Source organism: Salvelinus fontinalis, chromosome 38, assembly GCF_029448725.1.
Source record: "Salvelinus fontinalis isolate EN_2023a chromosome 38, ASM2944872v1, whole genome shotgun sequence".
NCBI lineage: Eukaryota > Metazoa > Chordata > Actinopteri > Salmoniformes > Salmonidae > Salvelinus > Salvelinus fontinalis.
Genome location: NC_074702.1, coordinates 1,447,917 through 1,473,376, shown reverse-complemented (window position 1 = coordinate 1,473,376; position 25,460 = coordinate 1,447,917). Strand labels below are relative to the sequence as shown.

Below are 25,460 nucleotides of genomic sequence, written 5' to 3'. Positions count from 1 at the left end.
TCCATCCTTTTACCCTGTTCTATTGGTGTAATGATGCCGGTGTGTTAACATGCCCTGTGTGTTAACATGACCTGTGTGTTAACATGACCTGTGTGTTAACACATTTCACTCACTCTGCAATCATAGGTGTTTAGTAGGCCACGTAAATAAATCCCTCCTCTTCTCCTCTTCCCCCTCTCCCCTCCTCTTCCCCCTCTCCTCTCCCCCTCTCTCCTCCTCTTCCCCCTCTCCCCTTCTCTCCTCATCTCCCCCTCTTCCATGCTCTCCTCCTCTTCCCCCTCTCCTCTCCCTCTCTCCCCCTCTTCCCTCTCTCTTCCTCTTCCATGCTCTCCTCCTCATCTCCCCCTCTTCCCTCTCTCCTCATCTCCCCCTCTTCCCTCTCTCCTCCTCTTCCCCCTCTCCTCTCCCCCTCTCCCCTTCTCTCCTCATCTCCCCCTCTTCCCTCTCTCTTCCTCTTCCATGCTCTCCTCCTCTTCCCCGTCTCCTCTCCTCCTCTCCCCCTCTCCTCTCCCACTCTCCTCATCTCCCCCTCTCCCCCTCTTCCCTCTCTCTTCCTCTTCCATGCTCTCCTCCTCTTCCCCGTCTCCTCTCCCCCTCTCCACCTCTCCCCTTCTCTCCTCATCTCCCCCTCTTCCCTCTCTCCTCCTCTTCCCCCTCTCCTCTCCCCCTCTCCCCTTCTCTCCTCATCTCCCCCTCTTCCCTCTCTCTTCCTCTTCCATGCTCTCCTCCTCTTCCCCCTCTCCTCTCCTCCTCTTCCCCCTATCCCCTTCTCTCCTCATCTCCCCCTCTTCCCCTCTCTCCTCCTCTTCCCCTCTCATCTCCCCCTCTTCCCTCTCTCTTCCTCTCCCCTTCTCTCCTCATCTCCCCCTCTTCCATCTCTCCTCCTCTTCCCCCTCTCTCTTCCTCTCCCCTTCTCTCCTCTTCTTTCCCCTCTCCTCTCCTCTCATGGAGAGGCCTATTTTCAACCTGGAAACCCCACATACTAGAGAACTGTGCAGCCCGGCCAGCATCCTATGCTGTGTCACACACACACACACACATGTGTGTGTGTGTGCGTGCGGGAGTGTTTGTGTGTGCGCGTGTGTGTGTGTGTGCGTGTGTGTGTGTGTGTGTGTGCGTGCGTGCGTGTGTGTGTGAGAGTGTGTGTGTAGGAAGTCGCTAAGAGCAGTACCACATTTCTCTGACATGTAGCTGTCTAAAGATCTGGCTGGATTCTGTTGTTGTTACATAGGGGTGTCCTGTTGGTATGTGGTGTCCTGTTAGCTAGTGGTGTCCTGTTAGCTAGTGGTGTCCTGTTAGCTAGTGGTGTCCTGTTGGTATGTGGTGTCCTGTTAGCTAGCGGTGTCCTGTTAGCTAGTGGTGTCCTGTTGGTATGTGGTGTCCTGTTAGCTAGTGGTGTCCTGTTAGCTAGTGGTGTCCTGTTAGCTAGTGGTGTCCTGTTAGCTAGTGGTGTCCTGTTAGCTAGTGGTGTCCTGTTAGCTAGTGGTGTCCTGTTGGTATGTGGTGTCCTGTTGGTATGTGGTGTCCTGTTGGTATGTGGTGTCCTGTTAGCTAGTGGTGTCCTGTTGGTATGTGGTGTCCTGTTGGTATGTGGTGTCCTGTTGGTATGTGGTGTCCTGTTGGTATGTGGTGTCCTGTTGGTATGTGGTGTCCTGTTGGTATGTGGTGTCCTGTTGGTATGTGGTGTCCTGTTGCTATGTGGTGTCCTGTTGCTATGTGGTGTCCTGTTGCTATGTGGTGTCCTGTTAGCTAGTGGTGTCCTGTTAGCTAGTGGTGTCCTGGTGGTATGTGGTGTCCTGTTAGCTAGTGGTGTCCTGTTGGTATGTGGTGTCCTGTTAGCTAGTGGTGTCCTGTTAGCTAGTGGTGTCCTGTTAGCTAGTGGTGTCCTGTTAGCTAGCGGTGTCCTGTTAGCTAGTGGTGTCCTGGTGGTATGTGGTGTTCTGGTGGTATGTGGTGTCCTGTTGGTATGTGGTGTCCTGTTGGTATGTGGTGTCCTGTTGGTATGTGGTGTCCTGTTGGTATGTGGTGTCCTGTTGGTATGTGGTGTCCTGTTAGCTAGTGGTGTCCTGTTAGCTAGTGGTGTCCTGTTAGCTAGCGGTGTCCTGGTGGTATGTGGTGTCCTGGTGGTATGTGGTGTTCTGGTGGTATGTGGTGTCCTGTTGGTATGTGGTGTCCTGTTAGCTAGTGGTGTCCTGTTAGCTAGTGGTGTCCTGTTAGCTAGTGGTGTCCTGTTTGTATGTGGTGTCCTGTTGGTATGTGGTGTCCTGTTGGTATGTGGTGTCCTGTTGGTATGTGGTGTCCTGTTGGTATGTGGTGTCCTGTTAGCTAGTGGTGTCCTGTTGGTATGTGGTGTCCTGTTAGCTAGTGGTGTCCTGTTAGCTAGTGGTGTCCTGTTAGCTAGTGGTGTCCTGTTGGTATGTGGTGTCCTGTTGGTATGTGGTGTCCTGTTAGCTAGTGGTGTCCTGTTAGCTAGTGGTGTCCTGTTAGCTAGTGGTGTCCTGTTGGTATGTGGTTTCCTGTTGGTATGTGGTGTCCTGTTGGTATGTGGTGTCCTGTTAGCTAGTGGTGTCCTGTTAGCTAGTGGTGTCCTGTTAGCTAGTGGTGTCCTGTTGGTATGTGGTGTCCTGTTGGTATGTGGTGTCCTGTTGGTATGTGGTGTCCTGTTGGTATGTGGTGTCCTGTTGGTATGTGGTGTCCTGTTGGTATGTGGTGTCCTGTTGCTATGTGGTGTCCTGTAGCTATGTGGTGTCCTGTTGCTATGTGGTGTCCTGTTGCTATGTGGTGTCCTGTTAGCTAGTGGTGTCCTGTTAGCTAGTGGTGTCCTGGTGGTATGTGGTGTCCTGTTAGCTAGTGGTGTCCTGTTGGTATGTGGTGTCCTGTAAGCTAGTGGTGTCCTGTTAGCTAGTGGTGTCCTGTTAGCTAGTGGTGTCCTGTTAGCTAGCGGTGTCCTGTTAGCTAGTGGTGTCCTGGTGGTATATGGTGTTCTGGTGGTATGTGGTGTCCTGTTGGTATGTGGTGTCCTGTTGGTATGTGGTGTCCTGTTGGTATGTGGTGTCCTGTTGGTATGTGGTGTCCTGTTAGCTAGTGGTGTCCTGTTAGCTAGTGGTGTCCTGTTAGCTAGCGGTGTCCTGGTGGTATGTGGTGTCCTGGTGGTATGTGGTGTTCTGGTGGTATGTGGTGTCCTGTTGGTATGTGGTGTCCTGTTAGCTAGTGGTGTCCTGTTAGCTAGTGGTGTCCTGTTGGTATGTGGTGTCCTGTTGGTATGTGGTGTCCTGTTGGTATGTGGTGTCCTGTTGGTATGTGGTGTCCTGTTGGTATGTGGTGTCCTGTTAGCTAGTGGTGTCCTGTTGGTATGTGGTGTCCTGTTAGCTAGTGGTGTCCTGTTAGCTAGTGGTGTCGTGTTAGCTAGTGGTGTCCTGTTAGCTAGTGGTGTCCTGTTGGTATGTCGTGTCCTGTTAGCTAGTGGTGTCCTGTTGGTATGTGGTGTCCTGTTAGCTAGTGGTGTCCTGTTAGCTAGCGGTGTCCTGTTAGCTAGTGGTGTCCTGGTGGTATGTGGTGTTCTGTTGGTATGTGGTGTCCTGTTGGTATGTGGTGTCCTGTTAGCTAGTGGTGTCCTGTTAGCTAGTGGTGTCCTGTTGGTATGTGGTGTCCTGTTAGCTAGTGGTGTCCTGTTAGCTAGTGGTGTCCTGGTGGTATGTGGTGTCCTGTTAGCTAGTGGTGTCCTGTTAGCTAGTGGTGTCCTGTTAGCTAGTGGTGTCCTGGTGGTATGTGGTGTCCTGTTAGCTAGTGGTGTCCTGTTGGTATGTGGTGTCCTGTAAGCTAGTGGTGTCCTGTTAGCTAGTGGTGTCCTGTTAGCTAGTGGTGTCCTGTTAGCTAGCGGTGTCCTGTTAGCTAGTGGTGTCCTGGTGGTATATGGTGTTCTGGTGGTATGTGGTGTCCTGTTGGTATGTGGTGTCCTGTTGGTATGTGGTTTCCTGTTGGTATGTGGTGTCCTGTTGGTATGTGGTGTCCTGTTAGCTAGTGGTGTCCTGTTAGCTAGTGGTGTCCTGTTAGCTAGCGGTGTCCTGGTGGTATGTGGTGTCCTGGTGGTATGTGGTGTTCTGGTGGTATGTGGTGTCCTGTTGGTATGTGGTGTCCTGTTAGCTAGTGGTGTCCTGTTAGCTAGTGGTGTCCTGTTGGTATGTGGTGTCCTGTTGGTATGTGGTGTCCTGTTGGTATGTGGTGTCCTGTTGGTATGTGGTGTCCTGTTGGTATGTGGTGTCCTGTTAGCTAGTGGTGTCCTGTTGGTATGTGGTGTCCTGTTAGCTAGTGGTGTCCTGTTAGCTAGTGGTGTCGTGTTAGCTAGTGGTGTCCTGTTAGCTAGTGGTGTCCTGTTGGTATGTCGTGTCCTGTTAGCTAGTGGTGTCCTGTTGGTATGTGGTGTCCTGTTAGCTAGTGGTGTCCTGTTAGCTAGTGGTGTCCTGTTAGCTAGCGGTGTCCTGTTAGCTAGTGGTGTCCTGGTGGTATGTGGTGTTCTGTTGGTATGTGGTGTCCTGTTGGTATGTGGTGTCCTGTTAGCTAGTGGTGTCCTGTTAGCTAGTGGTGTCCTGTTGGTATGTGGTGTCCTGTTAGCTAGTGGTGTCCTGTTAGCTAGTGGTGTCCTGGTGGTATGTGGTGTCCTGTTAGCTAGTGGTGTCCTGTTGGTATGTGGTGTCCTGTTGGTATGTGGTGTCCTGTTAGCTAGTGGTGTCCTGTTAGCTAGTGATGTCCTGTTAGCTAGTGATGTCCTGTTAGCTAGTGGTGTCCTGTTACCTAGTGGTGTCCTGTTAGCTAGCGGTGCCCTATTAGCTAGCGGTGTCCTGTTAGCTAGTGGTGTCCTGTTAGCTAGTGGTGTCCTGTTAGCTAGTGGTGTCCTGTTAGCTAGTGGTGTCCTGTTAGCTAGTGGTGTCCTGTTAGCTAGTGGTGTCCTGTTAGCTAGCGGTGTCCTGTTAGCTAGTGGTGTCCTGTTAGCTAGCGGTGCCCTGTTAGCTAGTGGTGTCCTGTTAGCTAGCGGTGCCCTGTTAGCTAGTGGTGTCCTGTTAGCTAGTGGTGTCCTGTTAGCTAGTGGTGTCCTGTTAGCTAGTGGTGTCCTGTTAGCTAGCGGTGCCCTGTTAGCTAGTGGTGCCCTGTTAGCTAGTGGTGCCCTGTTAGCTAGTGGTGTCCTGTTAGCTAGTGGTGTCCTGTTGGTATGTGGTGTCCTGTTAGCTAGTGGTGTCATGTTGGTATGCGGTGTCCTGTTAGCTAGTGGTGTCCTGTTAGCTAGTGGTGTCCTGTTAGCTAGTGGTGTCCTGTTAGCTAGTGGTGTCCTGTTAGCTAGTGGTGTCCTGTTAGCTAGTGGTGCCCTGTTAGCTAGTAATCTCCAGTTGGTATGTGATGTCCTGTTAGCTAGTGGTGTCCTGTTAGCCAGTGGTGTCCTGTTAGCCAGTGGTGTCCTGTTAGCTAGTGGTGTCCTGTTGGTATGTGGTGTCCTGTTGGTATGTGGTGTCCTGTTAACTAGTGGTGTCCTGTTGGTATGTGGTGTCCTGTTAGCTAGTGGTGTCCTGTTAGCTAGTGGTGTCCTGTTAGCTAGTGGTGTCCTGTTGGTATGTGGTGTCCTGTTAGCTAGTGGTGTCCTGTTAGCTAGTGGTGTCCTGTTAGCTAGTGGTGTCCTGTTAGCTAGTGGTGTCCTAAACAACTAATTGACTGACGTAGGTTCAATTGTTTGAATTCCAGTCCGTTCTTTTTTTTCTGTAAGCTCAATGTACACACACACACACACACACACACACACACACACACACACACACACACACACACACACACACACACAAACACAAACAAACAAACAAACAAACAAACAAACAAACAAACAAACAAACAATGAGGTGAGGTGAGGTGTGATTTCACCTGGCGTAGAACATGTGCTCTCTCACCAGGACACTGTTGTTCAGAGGAGTCAAAACCACAGCCAACAACACGGCCAACAACACAGCCAACAAGAGCGCTAACAACACAGCTAACAACACAGCTAACACCATCACTACAAACTGAAGCTGGAAAGACGTTAAAACAGCTGCATTTCATTTGACCGGTTTTCTATTGACATTCATTTGTATGTAGATCCATAAAAATGATGCTGATTCATGATTTTGACTTTCTGAGAAAATACTGCCTGCCTGTGTGTCTCATCCCGACCCCCGAACCCCGACCCCCGACCACGACGTGTTCATAGCTACCGGGACAGCTGGATATCGAAACGATGTTGCGAACATTAGAGAGACAGACAGCAAGGTTTAATACAAATCTCCTCTATTGAAAGAAATGTGAGATCATGTCTATATGCTTTTTATAGTGGACATTAAGTTTTATAAATTGCCTGGCTGGGCTGATAAGACAGTGGATTGCACAGTCAGATGGAACAAAGCAGGTAGTCATTTTAATATCATAGATTTACCACCCGGCTGGAATGTGTTTTTTTAACCAATCAGCGTCCAAGATTAGACCCATCCGTTGTATAACTCATGTTGTTATACGCTGGGCTGCGTGGACACCTGACCTCATTAGACCTGTTGTCAGTGCTTTTAGTTAAAGGGACTACAGATTGGTCAGGCTTACTGTGTCATGGCCTTCTGAGAGGGAGGTAGGGTGGGAAGGAGGGAGGGAGGGATGTGAATATGAGCCCATGTTTACAGTAACCTCTCACAGCCTTTACTCTGAGTGGAGAGAGAGAGAGAGATATCTGAGAGAAGATAGAGAGAGAGAGAGATATCTGAGAGAGGAGAGAGAGAGAGAGATATCTGAGAGAAGATAGAGAGAGAGATATCAGAGAGAAGATAGAGAGAGAGATATCAGAGAGAAGATAGAGAGAGATATCTGAGAGAGGAGAGAGAGAGAGATATCTGAGAGAGGAGAGAGAGAGAGATATATCTGAGAGAAGATAGAGAGAGAGAGAGAAGAGAGATAGAGAGATATCTGAGAGAGGAGAGAGAGAGACAGCTCCCAAACATCTATTTATGGAGGAGATGAGGAGAAGAGAGCAGGGGCCAAGGATCCTCCAAGTGGCTGCTGGGTATTTGTTTATTTGACCATATTAGTCTTGTCTTCTGCTTGTTGTGGTCGGCCACACTCTTAGAAAAAAAGGTACTATCTAGGAACTGAAAGGGTTTTTTGGCTGTCCCCATAGGAGAACCCTTTGAAGAACACTTTTTGGTATCTTTTAGTAGATGAAGGGGAGTGTTTAGGTGACAGTCAGGAGGAATGTGACTCCTCTCCTCTCCGGCCTGGTGTCTCTGTCAGCTTAGGTGACAGTCAGGAGGAATGTGACTCCTCTCCTCTCCGGCCTGGTGTCTCTGTCAGCTTAGGTGACAGTCAGGAGGAATGTGACTATTCCCCTAACCCCTGCTGTGGGTCTCTGTGATGTGGTATAGTCACTATCTGCCTGGTAGGGTGGTCAAATATCTGCTGATCTCCTGCAGAACTAATGAAAACTGTTCTATGTTGTGTATTGTGCAAATCAGTAAGGATGTCCTGGGATCTGTGTGATGTGGTGAAGTGACGATGTGACAGAGACAGTCAACAGTCAGACAGTAGCCTAGTGGTTAGAGGGGGAGGCAGGTAGCCTAGTGGTTAGAGGGGGGAGGCAGGTAGCCTAGTGGTTAGAGGGGGGAGGCAGGTAGCCTAGTGGTTAGAGGGGGGAGGCAGGTAGCCTAGTGGTTAGAGGGGGGAGGCAGGTAGCCTAGTGGTTAGAGGGGGGAGGCAGGTAGCCTAGTGGTTAGAGGGAGGAGACAGGTAGCCTAGTGGTTAGAGGGGGGGGACAGGTAGCCTAGTGGTTAGAGGGGGGAGGCAGGTAGTCTAGTGGTTAGAGGGGGGAGGCAGGTAGTCTAGTGGTTAGAGGGGGGAGGCAGGTAGCCAAGTGGTTAGAGGAGGGGAGGCAGGTAGCCTAGTGGTTAGAGGGGGGAGGCAGGTAGCCTAGTGGTTAGAGGGGGGAGGCAGGTAGCCTAGTGGTTAGAGGGGGGAGGCAGGTAGCCTAGTGGTTAGAGGGGGGAGGCAGGTAGACTAGTGGTTAGAGGGGGGAGGCAGGTAGCCTAGTGGTTAGAGGGGGGAGGCAGGTAGACTAGTGGTTAGAGGGGGGAGGCAGGTAGCCTAGTGGTTAGAGGGGGGAGGCAGGTAGCCTAGTGGTTAGAGGGGGGAGGCAGGTAGCCTAATGGTTAGAGGGGGGAGGCAGGTAGCCTAGTGGTTAGAGGGGGGAGGCAGGTAGCCTAGTGGTTAGAGGGGGGAGGCAGGTAGCCTAGTGGTTAGAGGGGGGATGCAGGTAGCCTAGTGGTTAGAGGGGGGAGGCAGGTAGCCTAATGGTTAGAGGGGGGAGGCAGGTAGCCTAGTGGTTAGAGGGGGGAGGCAGGTAGCCTAGTGGTTAGAGGGGGGAGGCAGGTAGCCTAGTGGTTAGAGGGGGGAGGCAGGTAGCCTAGTGGTTAGAGGGGGGATGCAGGTAGCCTAGTGGTTAGAGGGGGGAGGCAGGTAGCCTAGTGGTTAGAGGGGGGAGGCAGGTAGACTAGTGGTTAGAGGGGGGAGGCAGGTAGTCTAGTGGTTAGAGGAGGGGAGGCAGGTAGTCTAGTGGTTAGAGGGGGGAGGCAGGTAGCCTAGTGGTTAGAGGGGGGAGGCAGGTAGCCTAGTGGTTAGAGGGGGGAGGCAGGTAGCCTAGTGGTTAGAGGGGGAGGCAGGTAGCCTAGTGGTTAGAGGGGGGAGGCAGGTAGCCTAGTGGTTAGAGGGGGGAGGCAGGTAGCCTAGTGGTTAGAGGGGGGAGGCAGGTAGCCTAGTGGTTAGAGGGGGGAGGCAGGTAGCCTAGTGGTTAGAGGGGGGAGGCAGGTAGCCTAGTGGTTAGAGGGGGGAGGCAGGTAGCCTAGTGGTTAGAGGGGGGAGGCAGGTAGCCTAGTGGTTAGAGGGGGGAGGCAGGTAGCCTAGTGGTTAGAGGGGGGAGGCAGGTAGCCTAGTGGTTAGAGGGGGGAGGCAGGTAGCCTAGTGGTTAGAGGGGGGAGGCAGGTAGCCTAGTGGTTAGAGGGGGGAGGCAGGTAGCCTAGTGGTTAGAGGGGGGAGGCAGGTAGCCTAGTGGTTAGAGGGGGGAGGCAGGTAGCCTAGTGGTTAGAGGGGGGAGGCAGGTAGCCTAATGGTTAGAGGGGGGAGGCAGGTAGCCTAGTGGTTAGAGGGGGGAGGCAGGTAGCCTAGTGGTTAGAGGGGGGAGGCAGGTAGCCTAGTGGTTAGAGGGGGGAGGCAGGTAGCCTAGTGGTTAGAGGGGGGAGGCAGGTAGCCTAGTGGTTAGAGGGGGGAGGCAGGTAGCCTAGTGGTTAGAGGGGGGAGGCAGGTAGTCTAGTGGTTAGAGGAGGGGCGGCAGGTAGCCTAGTGGTTAGAGGGGGGAGGCAGGTAGCCTAGTGGTTAGAGGGGGGAGGCAGGTAGCCTAGTGGTTAGAGGGGGGAGGCAGGTAGCCTAGTGGTTAGAGGGGGGAGGCAGGTAGCCTAGTGGTTAGAGGGGGGAGGCAGGTAGTCTAGTGGTTAGAGGAGGGGCGGCAGGTAGCCTAGTGGTTAGAGGGGGGAGGCAGGTAGCCTAGTGGTTAGAGGGGGGAGGCAGGTAGCCTAGTGGTTAGAGGGGGGAGGCAGGTAGCCTAGTGGTTAGAGGGGGGAGGCAGGTAGCCTAGTGGTTAGAGGGGGGCGGCATGTAGCCAAGTGGTTAGAGGGGGGAGGCAGGTAGCCTAATGGTTAGAGGGGGGAGGCAGGTAGCCTAATGGTTAGAGGGGGGGGACAGGTAGCCTAGTGGTTAGAGCGTTGGGTCAGTAACCGGAAGGTTACAAGATTGAATCCCCGAGCTGACAATGTAAAAAATCTGTCATTCTACCCCTGAACAAGGCAGTTAACCCACTAGGCCGTCATTGAAAATAAGAATTTGTTCTTAACTGACTTGACTGGTAAAATAAAAACATGGCTCCCGATGCAGGAATGTTGTTTTGAAGCTCAAAGAGGATGTTTTGATTTCTGGTGCGGGAGGAAACATGACAGGAAGGACATTCTTCACCTCCATTGTTTTATTTACCTCCATTTCTGTCCATGTTTCTGTGAGGAGTGTTTTATTTACCTCCATTTATATCCATGTTTCTGTGAGGAGTGTTTTATTTACCTCCATTTCTGTCCATGTCTCTGTGAGGAGTGTTTTATTTACCTCCATTTATATCCATGTCTCTGTGAGGACTGTTTTATTTACCTCCATTTCTGTCCATGTCTCTGTGAGGAGTGTTTTATTTACCTCCATTTCTGTCCATGTCTCTGTGAGGAGTGTTTTATTTACCTCCATTTCTGTCCATGTCTCTATGAGGAGTGTTTTATTTACCTCCATTTCTGTCCATGTCTCTATGAGGAGTGTTTTATTTACCTCAATTTCTGTCCATGTCTCTGTGAGGAGTGTTTTATTTACCTCCATTTCTGTTCATGTCTCTATGAGGAGTGTTTTATTTACCTCCATTTCTGTCTATGTCTTTATGAGGAGTGTTTTATTTACCTCCATTTCTGTCCATGTCTCTGTGCGGAGTGTTTTATTTACCTCCATTTCTATCCATGTTTCTGTGAGGAGTGTTTTATTTACCTCCATTTATATCCATGTCTCTGTGAGGAGTGTTTTATTTATCTCCATTTCTATCCATGTCTCTATGAGGAGTGTTTTATTTTACCTCCATTTTTGTCCATGTCTCTGTGAGGAGTGTTTTATTTACCTCCATTTCTGTCCATGTCTCTGTGAGGAGTGTTTTATTTACCTCCATTTATATCCATGTCTCTATGAGGAGTGTTTTATTTACCACCATTTCTGTCCATGTCTCTGTGAGGAGTGTTTTATTTACCTCCAGTTATGTCCATGTCTCTGTGAGGAGTGTTTTATTTACCTCCATTTATGTCCATGTCTCTGTGAGGAGTGTTTTATTTACCTCCATTTATGTCCATGTCTCTGTGAGGAGTGTTTTATTTACCTCCATTTATGTCCATGTCTCTGTGAGGAGTGTTATATTTACCTCCATTTATGTCCATGTCTCTGTGAGGAGTGTTTTATTTACCTCCAGTTATGTCCATGTCTCTGTGAGGAGTGTTTTATTTACCTCCATTTATGTCCATGTCTCTGTGAGGAGTGTTTTATTTACCTCCATTTATGTCCATGTCTCTATGAGGAGTGTTTTATTTACCTCTCGCTGTCTCTGACAGACAGTACTAACATCCCCTCTACCTGACTGTCTCTGACAGACAGTACTAGCTTCCCCTCTACCTGACTGTCTCTGACAGACAGTACTAACATCCCCTCTACCTGACTGTCTCTGACAGACAGTACTAGCTTCCTCTCTACCTGACTGTCTCTGACAGACAGTACTAGCTTCCTCTCTACCTGACTGTCTCTGACAGACAGTACTAACATCCCCTCTACCTGACTGTCTCTGACAGACAGTACTAGCTTCCCCTCTACCTGACTGTCTCTGACAGACAGTACTAACATCCCCTCTACCTGACTGTCTCTGACAGACAGTACTAGCTTCCTCTCTACCTGACTGTCTCTGACAGACAGTACTAACATCCCCTCTACCTGACTGTCTCTGACAGACAGTACTAGCTTCCTCTCTACCTGACTGTCTCTGACAAACAGTACTAACATCCCCTCTACCTGACTGTCTCTGACAGACAGTACTAGCTTCCCCTCTACCTGACTGTCTCTGACAGACAGTACTAACATCCCCTCTACCTGACTGTCTCTGACAGACAGTACTAACATCCCCTCTACCTGACTGTCTCTGACAGACAGTACTAACATCCCCTCTACCTGACTGTCTCTGACAGACAGTACTAACATCCCCTCTACCTGACTGTCTCTGACAGACAGTACTAACATCCCCTCTACCTGACTGTCACATCCAGCAGTCAAGCTGACAAACTCATTCCTTAAGTTACCAGTCCCAGTCCACACCACCGACCTCCTCTCAGCCTGGCCCATATGTGATTAGTTAACAGGCTCTGTGTCATGTCTCCTTCAGCCCACTCCCTTCCCCTGTTGGAGTCATTACGAAGGAACCAGGACTACGGGCCCACTCAGTGGCCAGGCCTCCCCAGGATCAGGTCTCCGTTCTGGGCTGTACTCGCTCTGAGGGGGGTGGATGGATGATGACATGCATCGTGCCCCACTCTATTCCTTCCTAATTTGGGAGAAAGAGGGAGAGAGACAGAAAAGGAGAGGAAATAAAGAGGGAAGGGGGAGAGAGCCAATAAGAGGAAAGGAAAGGGGGAGAGAGCCAGTAAGAGGAAAGGAAAGGGGGAGAGAGCCAGTAAGAGGAGAGGAAAGGGGGAGAGAGCCAGTAAGAGGAGAGGAAAGGGGGAGAGAGCCAATAAGAGGAGAGGAAAGGGGGAGAGAGCCAGTAAGAGGAAAGGAAAGGGGGAGAGAGCCAATAAGAGGAAAGGAAAGGGGGAGAGAGCCAGTAAGAGGAAAGGAAAGGGGAAGAGAGCCAGTAAGAGGAGAGGAAAGGGGGAGAGAGGCAGTAAGAGGAGAGGAAAGGCGGAGAGAGCCAATAAGAGGAGAGGAAAGGAGGAGAGAGACAGTAAGAGGAGAGGAAAGGGGGAGAGAGCCAATAAGAGAAGAGGAAAGGGGGAGAGAGCCAATAAGAGAAGAGGAAAGGGGGAGAGAGCCAATAAGAGAAGAGGAAAGGGGGAAAGAGCCAATAAGAGAAGAGGAAAGGGGGAAAGAGCCAATAAGAGAAGAGGAAAGGGGTAGAGAGCCAATAAGAGGAGAGGAAAGGGGGAGAGAGCCAATAAGAGAAGAGGAAAGGGGGAGAGAGCCAATAAGAGAAGAGGAAAGGGGGAGAGAGCCAATAAGAGAAGAGGAAAGGGGGAAAGAGCCAATAAGAGAAGAGGAAAGGGGGAGAGAGCCAATAAGAGAAGAGGAAAGGGGGAGAGAGCCAATAAGAGAAGAGGAAAGGGGGAAAGAGCCAATAAGAGAAGAGGAAAGGGGTAGAGAGCCAATAAGAGGAGAGGAAAGGGGGAGAGAGCCAATAAGAGAAGAGGAAAGGGGGAGAGAGCCAGTAAGAGGAGAGGAAAGGGGGAGAGAGCCAATAAGAGAAGAGGAAAGGGGGAGAGAGCCAATAAGAGAAGAGGAAAGGGGGAAAGAGCCAATAAGAGAAGAGGAAAGGGGTAGAGAGCCAATAAGAGGAGAGGAAAGGGGGAGAGAGCCAATAAGAGAAGAGGAAAGGGGGAGAGAGCCAATAAGAGAAGAGGAAAGGGGGAGAGAGCCAATAAGAGAAGAGGAAAGGGGGAGAGAGCCAATAAGAGGAGAGGAAAGGGGGAGAGAGCCAATAAGAGGAGAGGAGAGGGGGAGAGAGCCAATAAGAGGAGAAGAAAGGAGGAGAGAGCCAATAAGAGGAGAGGAAAGGTGGAGAGAGCCAATAAGAGGAGAGGAAAGGGGGAGAGAGCCAGTAAGAGGAGAGGAAAGGGGGAGAGAGCCAATAAGAGGAGAGGAAAGGGGGAGAGAGCCAATAAGAGGAGAGGAAATGAAGAGAGAGCCAATAAGAGGAGAAGAAAGGAGGAGAGAGACAATAAGAGGAGAGGAAAGGGGGAGAGAGCCAATAAGAGAAGAGGAAAGGGGGAGAGAGCCAATAAGAGGAGAGGAAAGGAGGAGAGAGCCAATAAGAGGAGAGGAAAGGAGGAGAGAGCGAATAAGTGGAGAAGAAAGGAGGAGAGAGCCAATAAGAGGAGAGGAAAGGAGGAGAGAGCCAATAAGAGGAGAGGAAAGGTGGAGAGAGCCAATGAGAGGAGAGGAAAGGGGGAGAGAGCCAGTAAGAGGAGAGGAAAGGGGGAGAGAGCAAGTAAGAGGAGAGGAGAGGGGGAGAGAGCCAATAGGAGGAGAGGAAAGGGGGAGAGAGCCAATAAGAGAAGAGGAAATAAGGATATTATAGCTGATTAGGAGGAGTAATTCAGTATTCATTAGTTCAGTATTCATTAGTTCAGTATTCATTAGTTCAGTATTCATTAGTTCAGTATTCATTAGTTCAGTATTCATTAGTTCAGTATTCATTAGTTCAGTATTCATTAGTTCAGTATTCATTAGTTCAGTATTCATTAGTTCAGTATTCATTAGTTCAGTATTCATTAGTTCAGTATTCATTAGTTCAGTATTCATTAATTCAGTATTCACTAATTCAGTATTCATTTGTTCAGTATTCATTTGTTCAGTATTCATTAGTTCAGTATTCACTAATTCAGTATTCATTAGTTCAGTATTCATTAGTTAACAAATAAGTACACAGTGACACACACACACACACACACACACACACACACACACACACACACACACACACACACACACTCCTTTCTCTTTCCAAGGTGTTACAGTGGGCCAGCTGAACTGTGCCAGACAGAAGCAGGCTGGCGAGGTGCTTATCAGTAGAGACACACGAGCAGGGAGGGAGGCCAGGCTGCCACCAGACCATGCACGAGCGTCAACACACACTGAAACACACAAATGCGTGCAAGCACACAGACACACACACACACACACACACACACACACACACACACACACACACACACACACACACACACACACACACACACACACACACCCACACCCACGTAGATACTAAATCTTTCTCCATCTTTCATTCGTGCTCAAAACCACAAGCTCTTTCTCTCACACACATACTACCCAATCAGAACAGAGGGCGGTCCTAAGAACACACACATACTATCCAATCAGAACAGAGGGCAGTCCTAAGGACACACACATACTACCCAATCAGAACAGAGGGCGGTCCTAAGAACACACACATACTACCCAATCAGAACAGAGGGCGGTCCTAAGAACACACACATACTACCCAATCAGAACAGAGGGCGGTCCTAAGAACACACACATACTACCCAATCAGAACAGAGGGCGGTCCTAAGAACACACACATACTACCCAATCAGAACAGAGGGCGGTCCTAAGAACACACACATACTGCCCAAGGAGCCAGTTCAGAAAGGCCCAATCAGAACAGAGGGCGGTCCTAAGAACACACACATACTACCCAATCAGAACAGAGGGCGGTCCTAAGAACACACACATACTACCCAATCAGAACAGAGGGCGGTCCTAAGAACACACACATACTGCCCAAGGAGCCAGTTCAGAAAGGCCCAATCAGAACAGATGGGGTGGTCCTAAGAAAGTGTTTGAGCAACTGTGGTCATGACCCACGTACAACGCGGGTGAACCTGTGCTGTATACCGTCTAGACAGGATAGCTGTGTGGCTTACTAACGGAAACGTGCAGACTTACCGTTTACCAATAGAATCCCACAAAATATACAACAGTTCCTCAGCCGCTGAGCCTCAGTCACTCACTTTCAGCCGACCCTTTAGTATCTACGTGACGGTATTTAGCCGGTTCGGGCCTACTGGCTGGGTGGGTGGACGACTCTCAACGGTGCGGTTAGACTGGGCAGGCCTCTGGCTGGGTGGGTGGACGACTCTCAACGGTGCAGTTAGACTGGACAGGCCTCTGGCTGGGTGGGTGGACGACTCTCAACGGTGCGGTTAGACTGGACAGGCCTCTGGCTGGGTGGGTGGACGACTCTCAGCGGTGCAGTTAGACTGGGCAGGCCTCTGGCTGGGTGGGTGGACGACTCTCAACGGTGCAGTTAGACTGGACAGGCCTCTGGCTGGGTGGGTGGACGACTCTCAACGGTGCAGTTAGACTGGACAGGCCTCTGGCTGGGTGGGTGGACGACTCTCAACGGTGCAGTTAGACTGGACAGGCCTCTGGCTGGGTGGGTGGACGACTCTCAACGGTGCAGTTAGACTGGACAGGCCTCTGGCTGGGTGGGTGGACGACTCTCAACGGTGCTGTTAGACTGGACAGGCCTCTGGCTGGGTGGGTGGACGACTCTCAACGGTGCAGTTAGACTGGACAGGCCTCTGGCTGGGTGGGTGGATGACTCTCAACGGTGCTGTTAGACTGGACAGGCCTCTGGCTGGGTGGGTGGACGACTCTCAACGGTGCAGTTAGACTGGACAGGCCTCTGGCTGGGTGGGTGGATGACTCTCAACGGTGCAGTTAGAATGGACAGGCCTCTGGCTGGGTGGGTGGACGACTCTCAACGGTGCAGTTAGACTGGGCAGGCCTCTGGCTGGGTGGGTGGACGACTCTCAACAGTGCAGTTAGACTGAACAGGCCTCTGGCTGGGTGGGTGGGCGACTCTCAACGGTGCTGTTAGACTGGACAGGCCTCTGGCTGGGTGGGTGGACGACTCTCAACGGTGCTGTTAGACTGGACAGGCCTCTGGCTGGGTGGGTGGACGACTCTCAACGGTGCAGTTAGACTGGACAGGCCTCTGGCTGGGTGGGTGGACGACTCTCAACGGTGCTGTTAGACTGGAAAGGCCTCTGGCTGGGTGGGTGGACGACTCTCAACGATGCAGTTAGACTGGACAGGCCTCTGGCTGGGTGGGTGGACGACTCTCAACGGTGCAGTTAGACTGGACAGGCCTCTGGCTGGGTGGGTGGGCGACTCTCAACGGTGCAGTTAGACTGGACAGGCCTCTGGCTGGGTGGGTGGGCGACTCTCAACGGTGCAGTTAGACTGGACAGGCCTCTGGCTGGGTGGGTGGACGACTCTCAACGGTGCTGTTAGACTGGACAGGCCTCTGGCTGGGTGGGTGGACGACTCTCAACAGTGCTGTTAGACTGGACAGGCCTCTGGCTGGGTGGGTGGACGACTCTCAACGGTGCTGTTAGACTGGACAGACCTCTGGCTGGTGGGTGGACGACTCTCAACGGTGCTGTTAGACTGGACAGGCCTCTGGCTGGGTGGGTGGACGACTCTCAACGGTGCAGTTAGACTGGACAGGCCTCTGGCTGGGTGGGTGGACGACTCTCAACGGTGCAGTTAGATTGGACAGGCCTCTGGCTGGGTGGGTGGACGACTCTCAACGGTGCAGTTAGACTGGACAGGCCTCTGGCTGGGTGGGTGGACGACTCTCAACGGTGCAGTTAGATTGGACAGGCCTCTGGCTGGGTGGGTGGACGACTCTCAACGGTGCAGTTAGACTGGACAGGCCTCTGGCTGGGTGGGTGGACGACTCTCAACGGTGCAGTTAGACTGGACAGGCCTCTGGCTGGGTGGGTGGACGACTCTCAACGGTGCAGTTAGACTGGACAGGCCTCTGGCTGGGTGGGTGGACGACTCTCAACGGTGCAGTTAGACTGGACAGGCCTCTGGCTGGATGGGTGGACGACTCTCAACGGTGCTGTTAGACTGGACAGGCCTCTGGCTGGGTGGGTGGATGACTCTCAACGGTGCTGTTAGACTGGACAGGCCTCTGGCTGGGTGGGTGGACGACTCTCAACGCTGCAGTTAGACTGGACAGGCCTCTGGCTTGGTGGGTGGACGACTCTCAGCGGTGTAGTTAGACTGGACAGGCCTCTGGCTGAGTGAGTGGACGACTCTCAACGGTGCTGTTAGACTGGACAGGCCTCTGGCTGGGTGGGTGGACGACTCTCAGCGGTGCAGTTAGACTGGACAGGCCTCTGGCTGGGTGGGTGGACGACTCTCAACGGTGCAGTTAGACTGGACAGGCCTCTGGCTGGGTGGGTGGACGACTCTCAACGGTGCTGTTAGACTGGACAGGCCTCTGGCTGGGTGGGTGGACGACTCTCAACGGTGCTGTTAGACTGGACAGGCCTCTGGCTGAGTGAGTGGACGACTCTCAACGGTGCAGTTAGACTGGACAGGCCTCTGGCTGGGTGGGTGGACGACTCTCAGCGGTGCAGTTAGACTGGACAGGCCTCTGGCTGGGTGGGTGGACGACTCTCAACGGTGCAGTTAGACTGGACAGGCCTCTGGCTGGGTGGGTGGACGACTCTCAACGGTGCTGTTAGACTGGACAGGCCTCTGGCTGGGTGGGTGGACGACTCTCAACGGTGCTGTTAGACTGGACAGGCCTCTGGCTGAGTTGGTGGACGACTCTCAACGCTGCAGTTAGACTGGAAACAATGTGTCTGAGAGTTACAAGAGGTCTACCTCCTGTGAAGTGAATAACCTGGAGGATGGATGATCAGATCACACACACACACACACACACACACACACACACACACACACACACACACACACACACACACACACACACACACACACACACACACACACACACACACACACACACACACACACACACACACTCACTCACACTGCAGTCATATGAAGTCAGAACTCTGACTGGTTTGACTTTGTGGTCTGCTGCCCTAAATACGAAATGCTCTGTAGAGATTCCTGTGTCTGTCGATGTACAGATATGAGATGACTGACTGTTCTTTGTGTCTATCGATATACAGATATGAGAGGACTGACTGACTGTTCTTTGACTCTATCGATGTACAGATATGATACTGACTGACTGTTCTTTGTGTCTATCGATGTACAGATATGATACTGACTGACTGTTCTTTGTGTCTATCGATGTACAGATATGAGATGACTGACTGACTGTTCTTTGACTCTATCGATGTACAGATATGAGAGGACTGACTGTTCTTTGACTCTATCGATGTACAGATATGAGATGACTGACTGTTCTTTGTGTCTATCGATGTACAGATATGAGAGGACTGACTGACTGTTCTTTGACTCTATCGATGTACAGATATGAGATGACTGACTGTTCTTTGACTCTGTGTTAGTGTCATACGTCTTCCCTGGTGCTGAGTGAAGGACTCCTTTACCACTAAACAGGCTCAGTGGCTCTGTGGCTTCAGTCAGTCAGTCAGTCAGCCAGTCAGTCAGTCAGTCAGTCAGTCAGGAACTCACAGTCAGTCAGTAACATACAGTCAGTCAGTCAGTCAGTCAGTCAGTCAGTCAGTCAGTCAGTCAGTCAGTAACATACAGTCAGTCAGTCAGTCAGTCAGTAACATACAGTCAGTCAGTCAGTCAGTCAGGGACTTACAGTCAGTCAGTAACATACAGTCAGTCAGTCAGTCAGTCAGTAACATACAGTCAGTCAGTCAGTCAGTCAGTAACATACAGTCAGTCAGTCAGTCAGTCAGTCAGTCAGGAACTTACAGTCAGTCAGTAACATACAGTCAGTCAGTCAGCCAGTCAGTCAGTCAGTCAGTCAGTCAGTCAGTCAGGAACTTACAGTCAGTCAGTAACATACAGTCAGTCAGTAAGTCAGTCAGGGACTTACAGTCAGTCAGTAAGTCAGTCAGGGACTTACAGTCAGTCAGTAAGTCAGTCAGGGACTTACAGTCAGTCAGTCAGTCAGGGACTTACAGTCAGTCAGTCAGTCAGTCAGGGACTTACAGTCAGTCAGTCAGTCAGTCAGGGACTTACAGTCAGTCAGTCAGTCAGGAACTTACAGTCAGTCAGTCAGTCAGTCAGTAAGGAACCTACAGTCAGTCAGTCAGTAAGGAACCTACAGTCAGTCAGTCAGTCAGGAACTTACAGTCAGTCAGTCAGTCAGTCAGGGACTTACAGTCAGTCAGGAACTTACAGTCAGTCAGTCAGTAAGGAACTTACAGTCAGTCAGTCAGTCAGGAACTCACAATCAGTCAGTAAGGAACTTATAGTCAGTCAGTCAGGAACTTACAGTCAGTCAGTCAGTCAGTCAGGGACTTACAGTCAGTCAGTCAGTCAGTCAGGGACTTACAGTCAGTCAGTCAGTCAGTCAGGGACTTACAGTCAGTCAGTCCGGAGCTTACAGTCAGTCAGTCAGTCAGGAACTTACAGTCAGTCAGTCAGGAACTCACAGTCAGTCAGTCAGTCAGGAACTCACAGTCAGTCAGGAACTTACCGTCAGTCAGTCAGTCAGTCAGTCAGGAGCTTACAGTTAGTCAGTCAGGAGCTTACAGTCAGTCAGTCAGGAGCTTACAGTCAGTCAGTAAGGAATTTACAGTCAGTCAGGAACTTACAGTCAGTCAGTCAGGAGCTTACAGTCAGTCAGTCAGGAACTCACAGTCAGTCAGTCAGTCAGTCAGGAACTCACAGTCAGTCAGGAACTTACAGTCAGTCAGTCAGGAACTCACAGTCAGTCAGTCAGTCAGTCAGGAACTCCCAGTCAGACAGACCAGAGGTTTGTCAGGACAAGGCAGGCCTCAACAGGTCAGGGAGCGGACAGAGGATAGAGATCACCTTCAGAGAAAGACACGCTGGAGCAGACTGATCCCGTGTGGCACAGTTGGTAGAGCATGAAACTTACAACACCCGGGGTTGTGAGTTCAATTCCCGTTGGGGACCAGTATGAACAAATAGGGACATGTAAACACTCACTACTGTAAGATGCTCTGGATAAGAGCATCTGCTAAATGACTCACAATGTAAAAAATGATTACATTGCTGCCATGCAGTTCACCCTTGTGATTGAGGAGGATTACAGTTCAGCACTTAGCGATGTGTTTTTGTGTGAAAAGCAATATAGTTACGTCATATGAATCGATCGATTGATTGAATGACAACATATTGAATTTGATTCATTGTGTTTCCCTAGATGGGATGTTCCAGCCGTCCTTCAGTCTCAACAAGTTGTGTAAGTTCTGTGACGTGGAGTCTTCGTCCTGCAATGGAACAGGAAGCTGCCTCTCAAACTGTTCCATCACATCCATCTGTCCTCTGGAGCAGGAAGTCTGCGTCGCCATCTGGTAGGATTACAGTGGAGGGGGGGGGGGGGGGCTGTCAGTCTCCATCTGGTAGGGTCACAGTGGGGAGGGGGGGGTCTCTGTCAGTCTCCATCTGGTAGGATTACAGGGGAGGGGGGTCTGTCAGTCGCCATCTGGTAGGGATACAGTGGAGAGGGGGGGGGGGTCTGTGTCAGTCTCCATCTGGTAGGGTTACAGTGGGGGGGGGGGGGGTCTGTGTCAGTCTCCATCTGGTAGGGTTACAGTGGAGAGGGGGGGTCTGTGTCAGTCTCCATCTGGTAGGGTTACAGTGGAGGGGGGTGGGGGGGGGGGGTCTGTGTCAGTCTCCACCTGGTAGGATTACAGTGGGGGGGGGGGGGGGGGGGGGGGTCTGTGTCAGTCTCCACCTGGTAGGGTTACAGTGGAGGGGGGTGGGGTCTGTCAGTCACCATCTGGTAGGATTACAGTGGGGGGGGGGGGGGTCTGTGTCAGTCTCCATCTGGTAGGATTACAGTGGAGGAGGGGGGGGGGGGTCTGTGTCAGTCTCCATCTGGTAGGGTTACTGTGGAGAGGGGGGGGGGGGGGGTCTGTGTCAGTCTCCATCTGGTAGGGTTACAGTGGAGAGGGGGGGGGGGGTCTGTGTCAGTCTCCATCTGGTAGGGTTACAGTGTGTGTGGGGGGGGGGGGTCTGTCAGTCTCCATCTGGTAGGATTACAGTGGGGGGGGGTCTGTCAGTCTCCATCTGGTAGGGTTACAGTGGAAAGGGGGGGGGGGGTCTGTGTCAGTCTCCATCTGGTAGGGATACAGTGGAGAGGGGGGGGGGGGGGGGGGTCTGTGTCAGTCTCCATCTGGTAGGGTTACAGTGGGGGGGGGGGGGGGGGGTCTGTGTCAGTCTCCATCTGGTAGGGTTACAGTGGAGAGGGGGGGTCTGTGTCAGTCTCCATCTGGTAGGGTTACAGTGGAGGGGGGTGGGGGGGGGGGGGGTCTGTGTCAGTCTCCACCTGGTAGGGTTACAGTGGAGAGGGGGGTCTGTGTCAGTCTCCATCTGGTAGGGTTACAGTGGAGGGGGGGGGGGGGGGGGTCTGTCAGTCCCCATCTGGTAGGGTTACAGTGGAGGGGGGGGGTCTGTCAGGCGCCATCTGGTAGGATTACAGAGGAGGGGGGGGGGGATCTGTCAGTCGCCATCTGGTAGGATTACAGTGGGGGGGGGGGGGGTCTGTCAGTCGCCATCTGGTAGGATTACAGTGGGGGGGGGGGGTCTGTGTCAGTCTCCACCTGGTAGGGTTACAGTGGAGGGGGGTGGGGTCTGTCAGTCACCATCTGGTAGGATTACAGTGGGGGGGGGGTCTGTGTCAGTCTCCATCTGGTAGGATTACAGTGGAGGAGGGGGGGGGGGGGTCTGTGTCAGTCTCCATCTGGTAGGGTTACTGTGGAGAGGGGGGGGGGGGGGGGGTCTGTGTCAGTCTCCATCTGGTAGGGTTACAGTGGAGAGGGGGGGGGGGTCTGTGTCAGTCTCCATCTGGTAGGGTTACAGTGTGTGTGTGGGGGGGGGGGGGGGGGGTCTGTGTCAGTCTCCATCTGGTAGGGTTACAGTGGGGGGGGGGGGGGGTCTGTGTCAGTCTCCATCTGGTAGGGTTACAGTGGGGGGGGGGTGGGGGGGGGGTTCTGTGTCAGTCTCCTTCTGGTAGGGTTACAGTGGAGAGGGGGGGTCTGTGTCAGTCTCCATCTGGTAGGGTTACAGATGAGGGGGGGGGGGGTCTGTGTCAGTCTCCACCTGGTAGGGTTACAGCGGAGTGGGGGGGTCTGTGTCAGTCTCCACCTGGTAGGGTTACAGTGGAGAGGGGGAGGGGGGTCTGTGTCAGTCTCCATCTGGTAGGGTTACAGTGGAGAGGGGGGGGGGGTCTGTGTCAGTCTCCATCTGGTAGGGATACAGTGGAGAGGGGGGGGGGTCTGTGTCAGTCTCCATCTGGTAGGGATACAGTGGAGAGGGGGGGGGGGGGGTCTGTGTCAGTCTCCATAGGGTAGGGTTACAGTGGAGGGGGGGGGGGGTCTGTGTCAGTCTCCATCTGGTAGGGTTACAGTGGAGGGGGGGGGGGTCTGTGTCAGTCTCCATCTGGTAGGGTTACAGTGGAGAGGGGGGGGGGGGTCTGTGTCAGTCTCCATCTGGTAGGGTTACAGTGGAGAGGGGGGGTCTGTGTCAGGCTCCATCTGGTAGGGTTACAGTGGAGAGGGGGGGGGGGTCTGTGTCAGTCTCCATCTGGTAGGGTTACAGTGGAGAAGGGGGGTCTGTGTCAGTCTCCATCTGGTAGGGTTACAGTGGCGAGGGGGAGGGGGGTCTGTGTCAGTCTCCATCTGGTAGGGTTACAGTGGAGAGGGGGGGGTCTGTGTCAGTCTCCATCTGGTAGGGTTACAGTGGAGAGGGGGGGGGGGGTCTGTCTGTCTCTCTGTCTGTATCTCTGTCTGTGTCTTTGCATGTCTCTCTGTCTGACTCTGCCTCTCTGTCCGTGTGTGTCTGTGTCTGTCTCTCTGTCTGCGTGTGTCTGTCTCTCTGTCCGTGTGTGTCTCTCTCTCTGTCCGTGTGTGTCTGTGTCTGTCTCTCTGTCTGTGTGTGTGTCTGTGCCTGTCTCTCTGTCTGACTCTCTCTCTCTGTCCGTGTGTGTCTGTGCCTTTCTCTGTCTGTGTGTGTCTGTGCCAGTCTCTCTGTCTGTGTGTGTCTGTGCCAGTCTCTCTGTCTGTGTGTGTCTGTGCCAGTCTCTCTGTCTGTGTGTGTCTGTGCCAGTCTCTCTGTCTGTGTGTGTCTGTGCCAGTCTCTCTGTCTGTGTGTGTCTTACGATCTCTCTGTCTGTGTGTGTCTGTGCCAGTCTCTCTGTCTGTGTGTGTCTGTGCCAGTCTCTCTGTCTGTGTGTGTCTGTGCCAGTCTCTCTGTCTGTGTGTGTCTTACGATCTCTCTGTCTGTGCCAGTCTCTCTGTCTGTGTGTGTCTGTGCCAGTCTCTCTGTCTGTGTGTGTCTGTGCCTGTCTCTCTGTCTGTGTGTGTCTGTGCCAGTCTCTCTGTCTGTGTGTGTCTGTGCCAGTCTCTCTGTCTGTGTGTGTCTGTGCCAGTCTCTCTGTCTGTGTGTGTCTGTGCGTGTCTCTCTGTCTGTGTGTGTCTGTGCCAGTCTCTCTGTCTGTGTGTGTCTGTGCCAGTCTCTCTGTCTGTGTGTGTCTGTGCCAGTCTCTCTGTCTGTGTGTGTCTGTGCCAGTCTCTCTGTCTGTGTGTGTCTGTGCCAGTCTCTCTGTCTGTGTGTGTCTGTGCGTGTCTCTCTGTCTGTGTGTGTCTGTGCCAGTCTCTCTGTCTGTGTGTGTCTGTGCCAGCCTCTCTGTCTGTGTGTGTCTGTGCCAGTCTCTCTGTCTGTGTGTGTCTGTGCCAGTCTCTCTGTCTGTGTGTGTCTGTGCCAGTCTCTCTGTCTGTGTGTGTCTGTGCCAGTCTCTCTGTCCGTGTGTGTCTGTGCCTGTCTCTCTGTCTGTGTGTGTCTGTGCGTGTCTGTGCCAGTCTCTCTGTCTGTGTGTGTCTGTGCCAGTCTCTCTGTCTGTGTGTGTCTGTGCGTGTCTCTCTGTCTGTGTGTGTCTGTGCGTGTCTCTCTGTCTGTGTGTGTCTGTGCCTGTCTCTCTGTCTGACTCTCTCTCTGTCTGTGTGTGTCTGTGCGTGTCTCTCTGTCTGTGTGTGTCTGTGCCTGTCTCTCTGTCTGTGTGTGTCTGTGCGTGTCTCTCTGTCTGTGTGTGTCTGTGCCTGTCTCTCTGTCTGTGTGTGTCTGTGCCTGTCTCTCTGTCTGTGTGTGTCTGTGCCTGTCTCTCTGTCTGTGTGTGTCTGTGCCTGTCTCTCTGTCTGTGTGTGTCTGTGCCTGTCTCTCTGTCCGTGTGTGTCTGTGCCTGTCTCTCTGTCTCTCTGTCTGACTCTCTCTCTGTCCGTTATCTCCAGGAGGCAGAATGCCGGTAACTACAGCATTGAGACTCTGTGTCATGACCCCTCCAAGCCTCTGTACGGCGTGGAGCTGGATGACTACAACAACTCTGTGTGTACCATGAAAGAGAAGAAGAGCCCTGGAGGACCGCTGTTCATCTGTTCCTGTACTGAGGAGGAGTGTAACGATGACCTGGCCTTCGCTCCCGGTGAGTACCTTCTCACACCTACTGTATCAGTCAATACATCTAATACACTGTTAGTGAGTACCTTCTCACACCTACTGTATCAGTCAATTCATCTAATACACTGTTAGTGAGTACCTTCTCACACCTACTGTATCAGTCAATTCATCTAATACACTGTTAGTGAGTACCTTCTCACACCTACTGTATCAGTCAATTCATCTAATACACTGTTAGTGAGTACCTTCTCACACCTACTGTATCAGTCAATTCATCTAATACACTGTTAGTGAGTACCTTCTCACACCTACTGTATCAGTCAATACATCTAATACACTGTTAGTGAGTACCTTCTCACACCTACTGTATCAGTCAATACATCTAATACACTGTTAGTGAGTACCTTCTCACACCTACTGTATCAGTCAATTCATCTAATACACTGTTAGTGAGTACCTTCTCACACCTACTGGATCAGTCAATACATCTAATACACTGTTAGTGAGTACCTTCTCACACCTACTGTATCAGTCAATTCATCTAATACACTGTTAGTGAGTACCTTCTCACACCTACTGTATCAGTCAATTCATCTAATACACTGTTAGTGAGTACCTTCTCACACCTACTGTATCAGTCAATTCATCTAATACACTGTTAGTGAGTACCTTCTCACACCTAC

At 51.9% G+C, this 25,460-nt stretch overlaps 1 protein-coding gene across 1 annotated transcript in view; it reads left to right on the top strand.

Moving 5' to 3' along the window:
- The window catches only part of LOC129837799 (TGF-beta receptor type-2-like), a 25,783-nt gene extending 788 nt beyond the window's left edge, over nucleotides 1–24,995 (top strand). The window contains exons 2-3 of the mRNA XM_055904242.1: nucleotides 20,528–20,678; nucleotides 24,612–24,995. Coding sequence (XP_055760217.1) covers nucleotides 20,528–20,678; nucleotides 24,612–24,909 — 449 coding nt within the window. The 3' untranslated portion in view covers nucleotides 24,910–24,995. The remainder of the gene's footprint in view (nucleotides 1–20,527; nucleotides 20,679–24,611) is intronic.
- The last annotated feature ends 465 nt before the right edge of the window (nucleotides 24,996–25,460 follow it).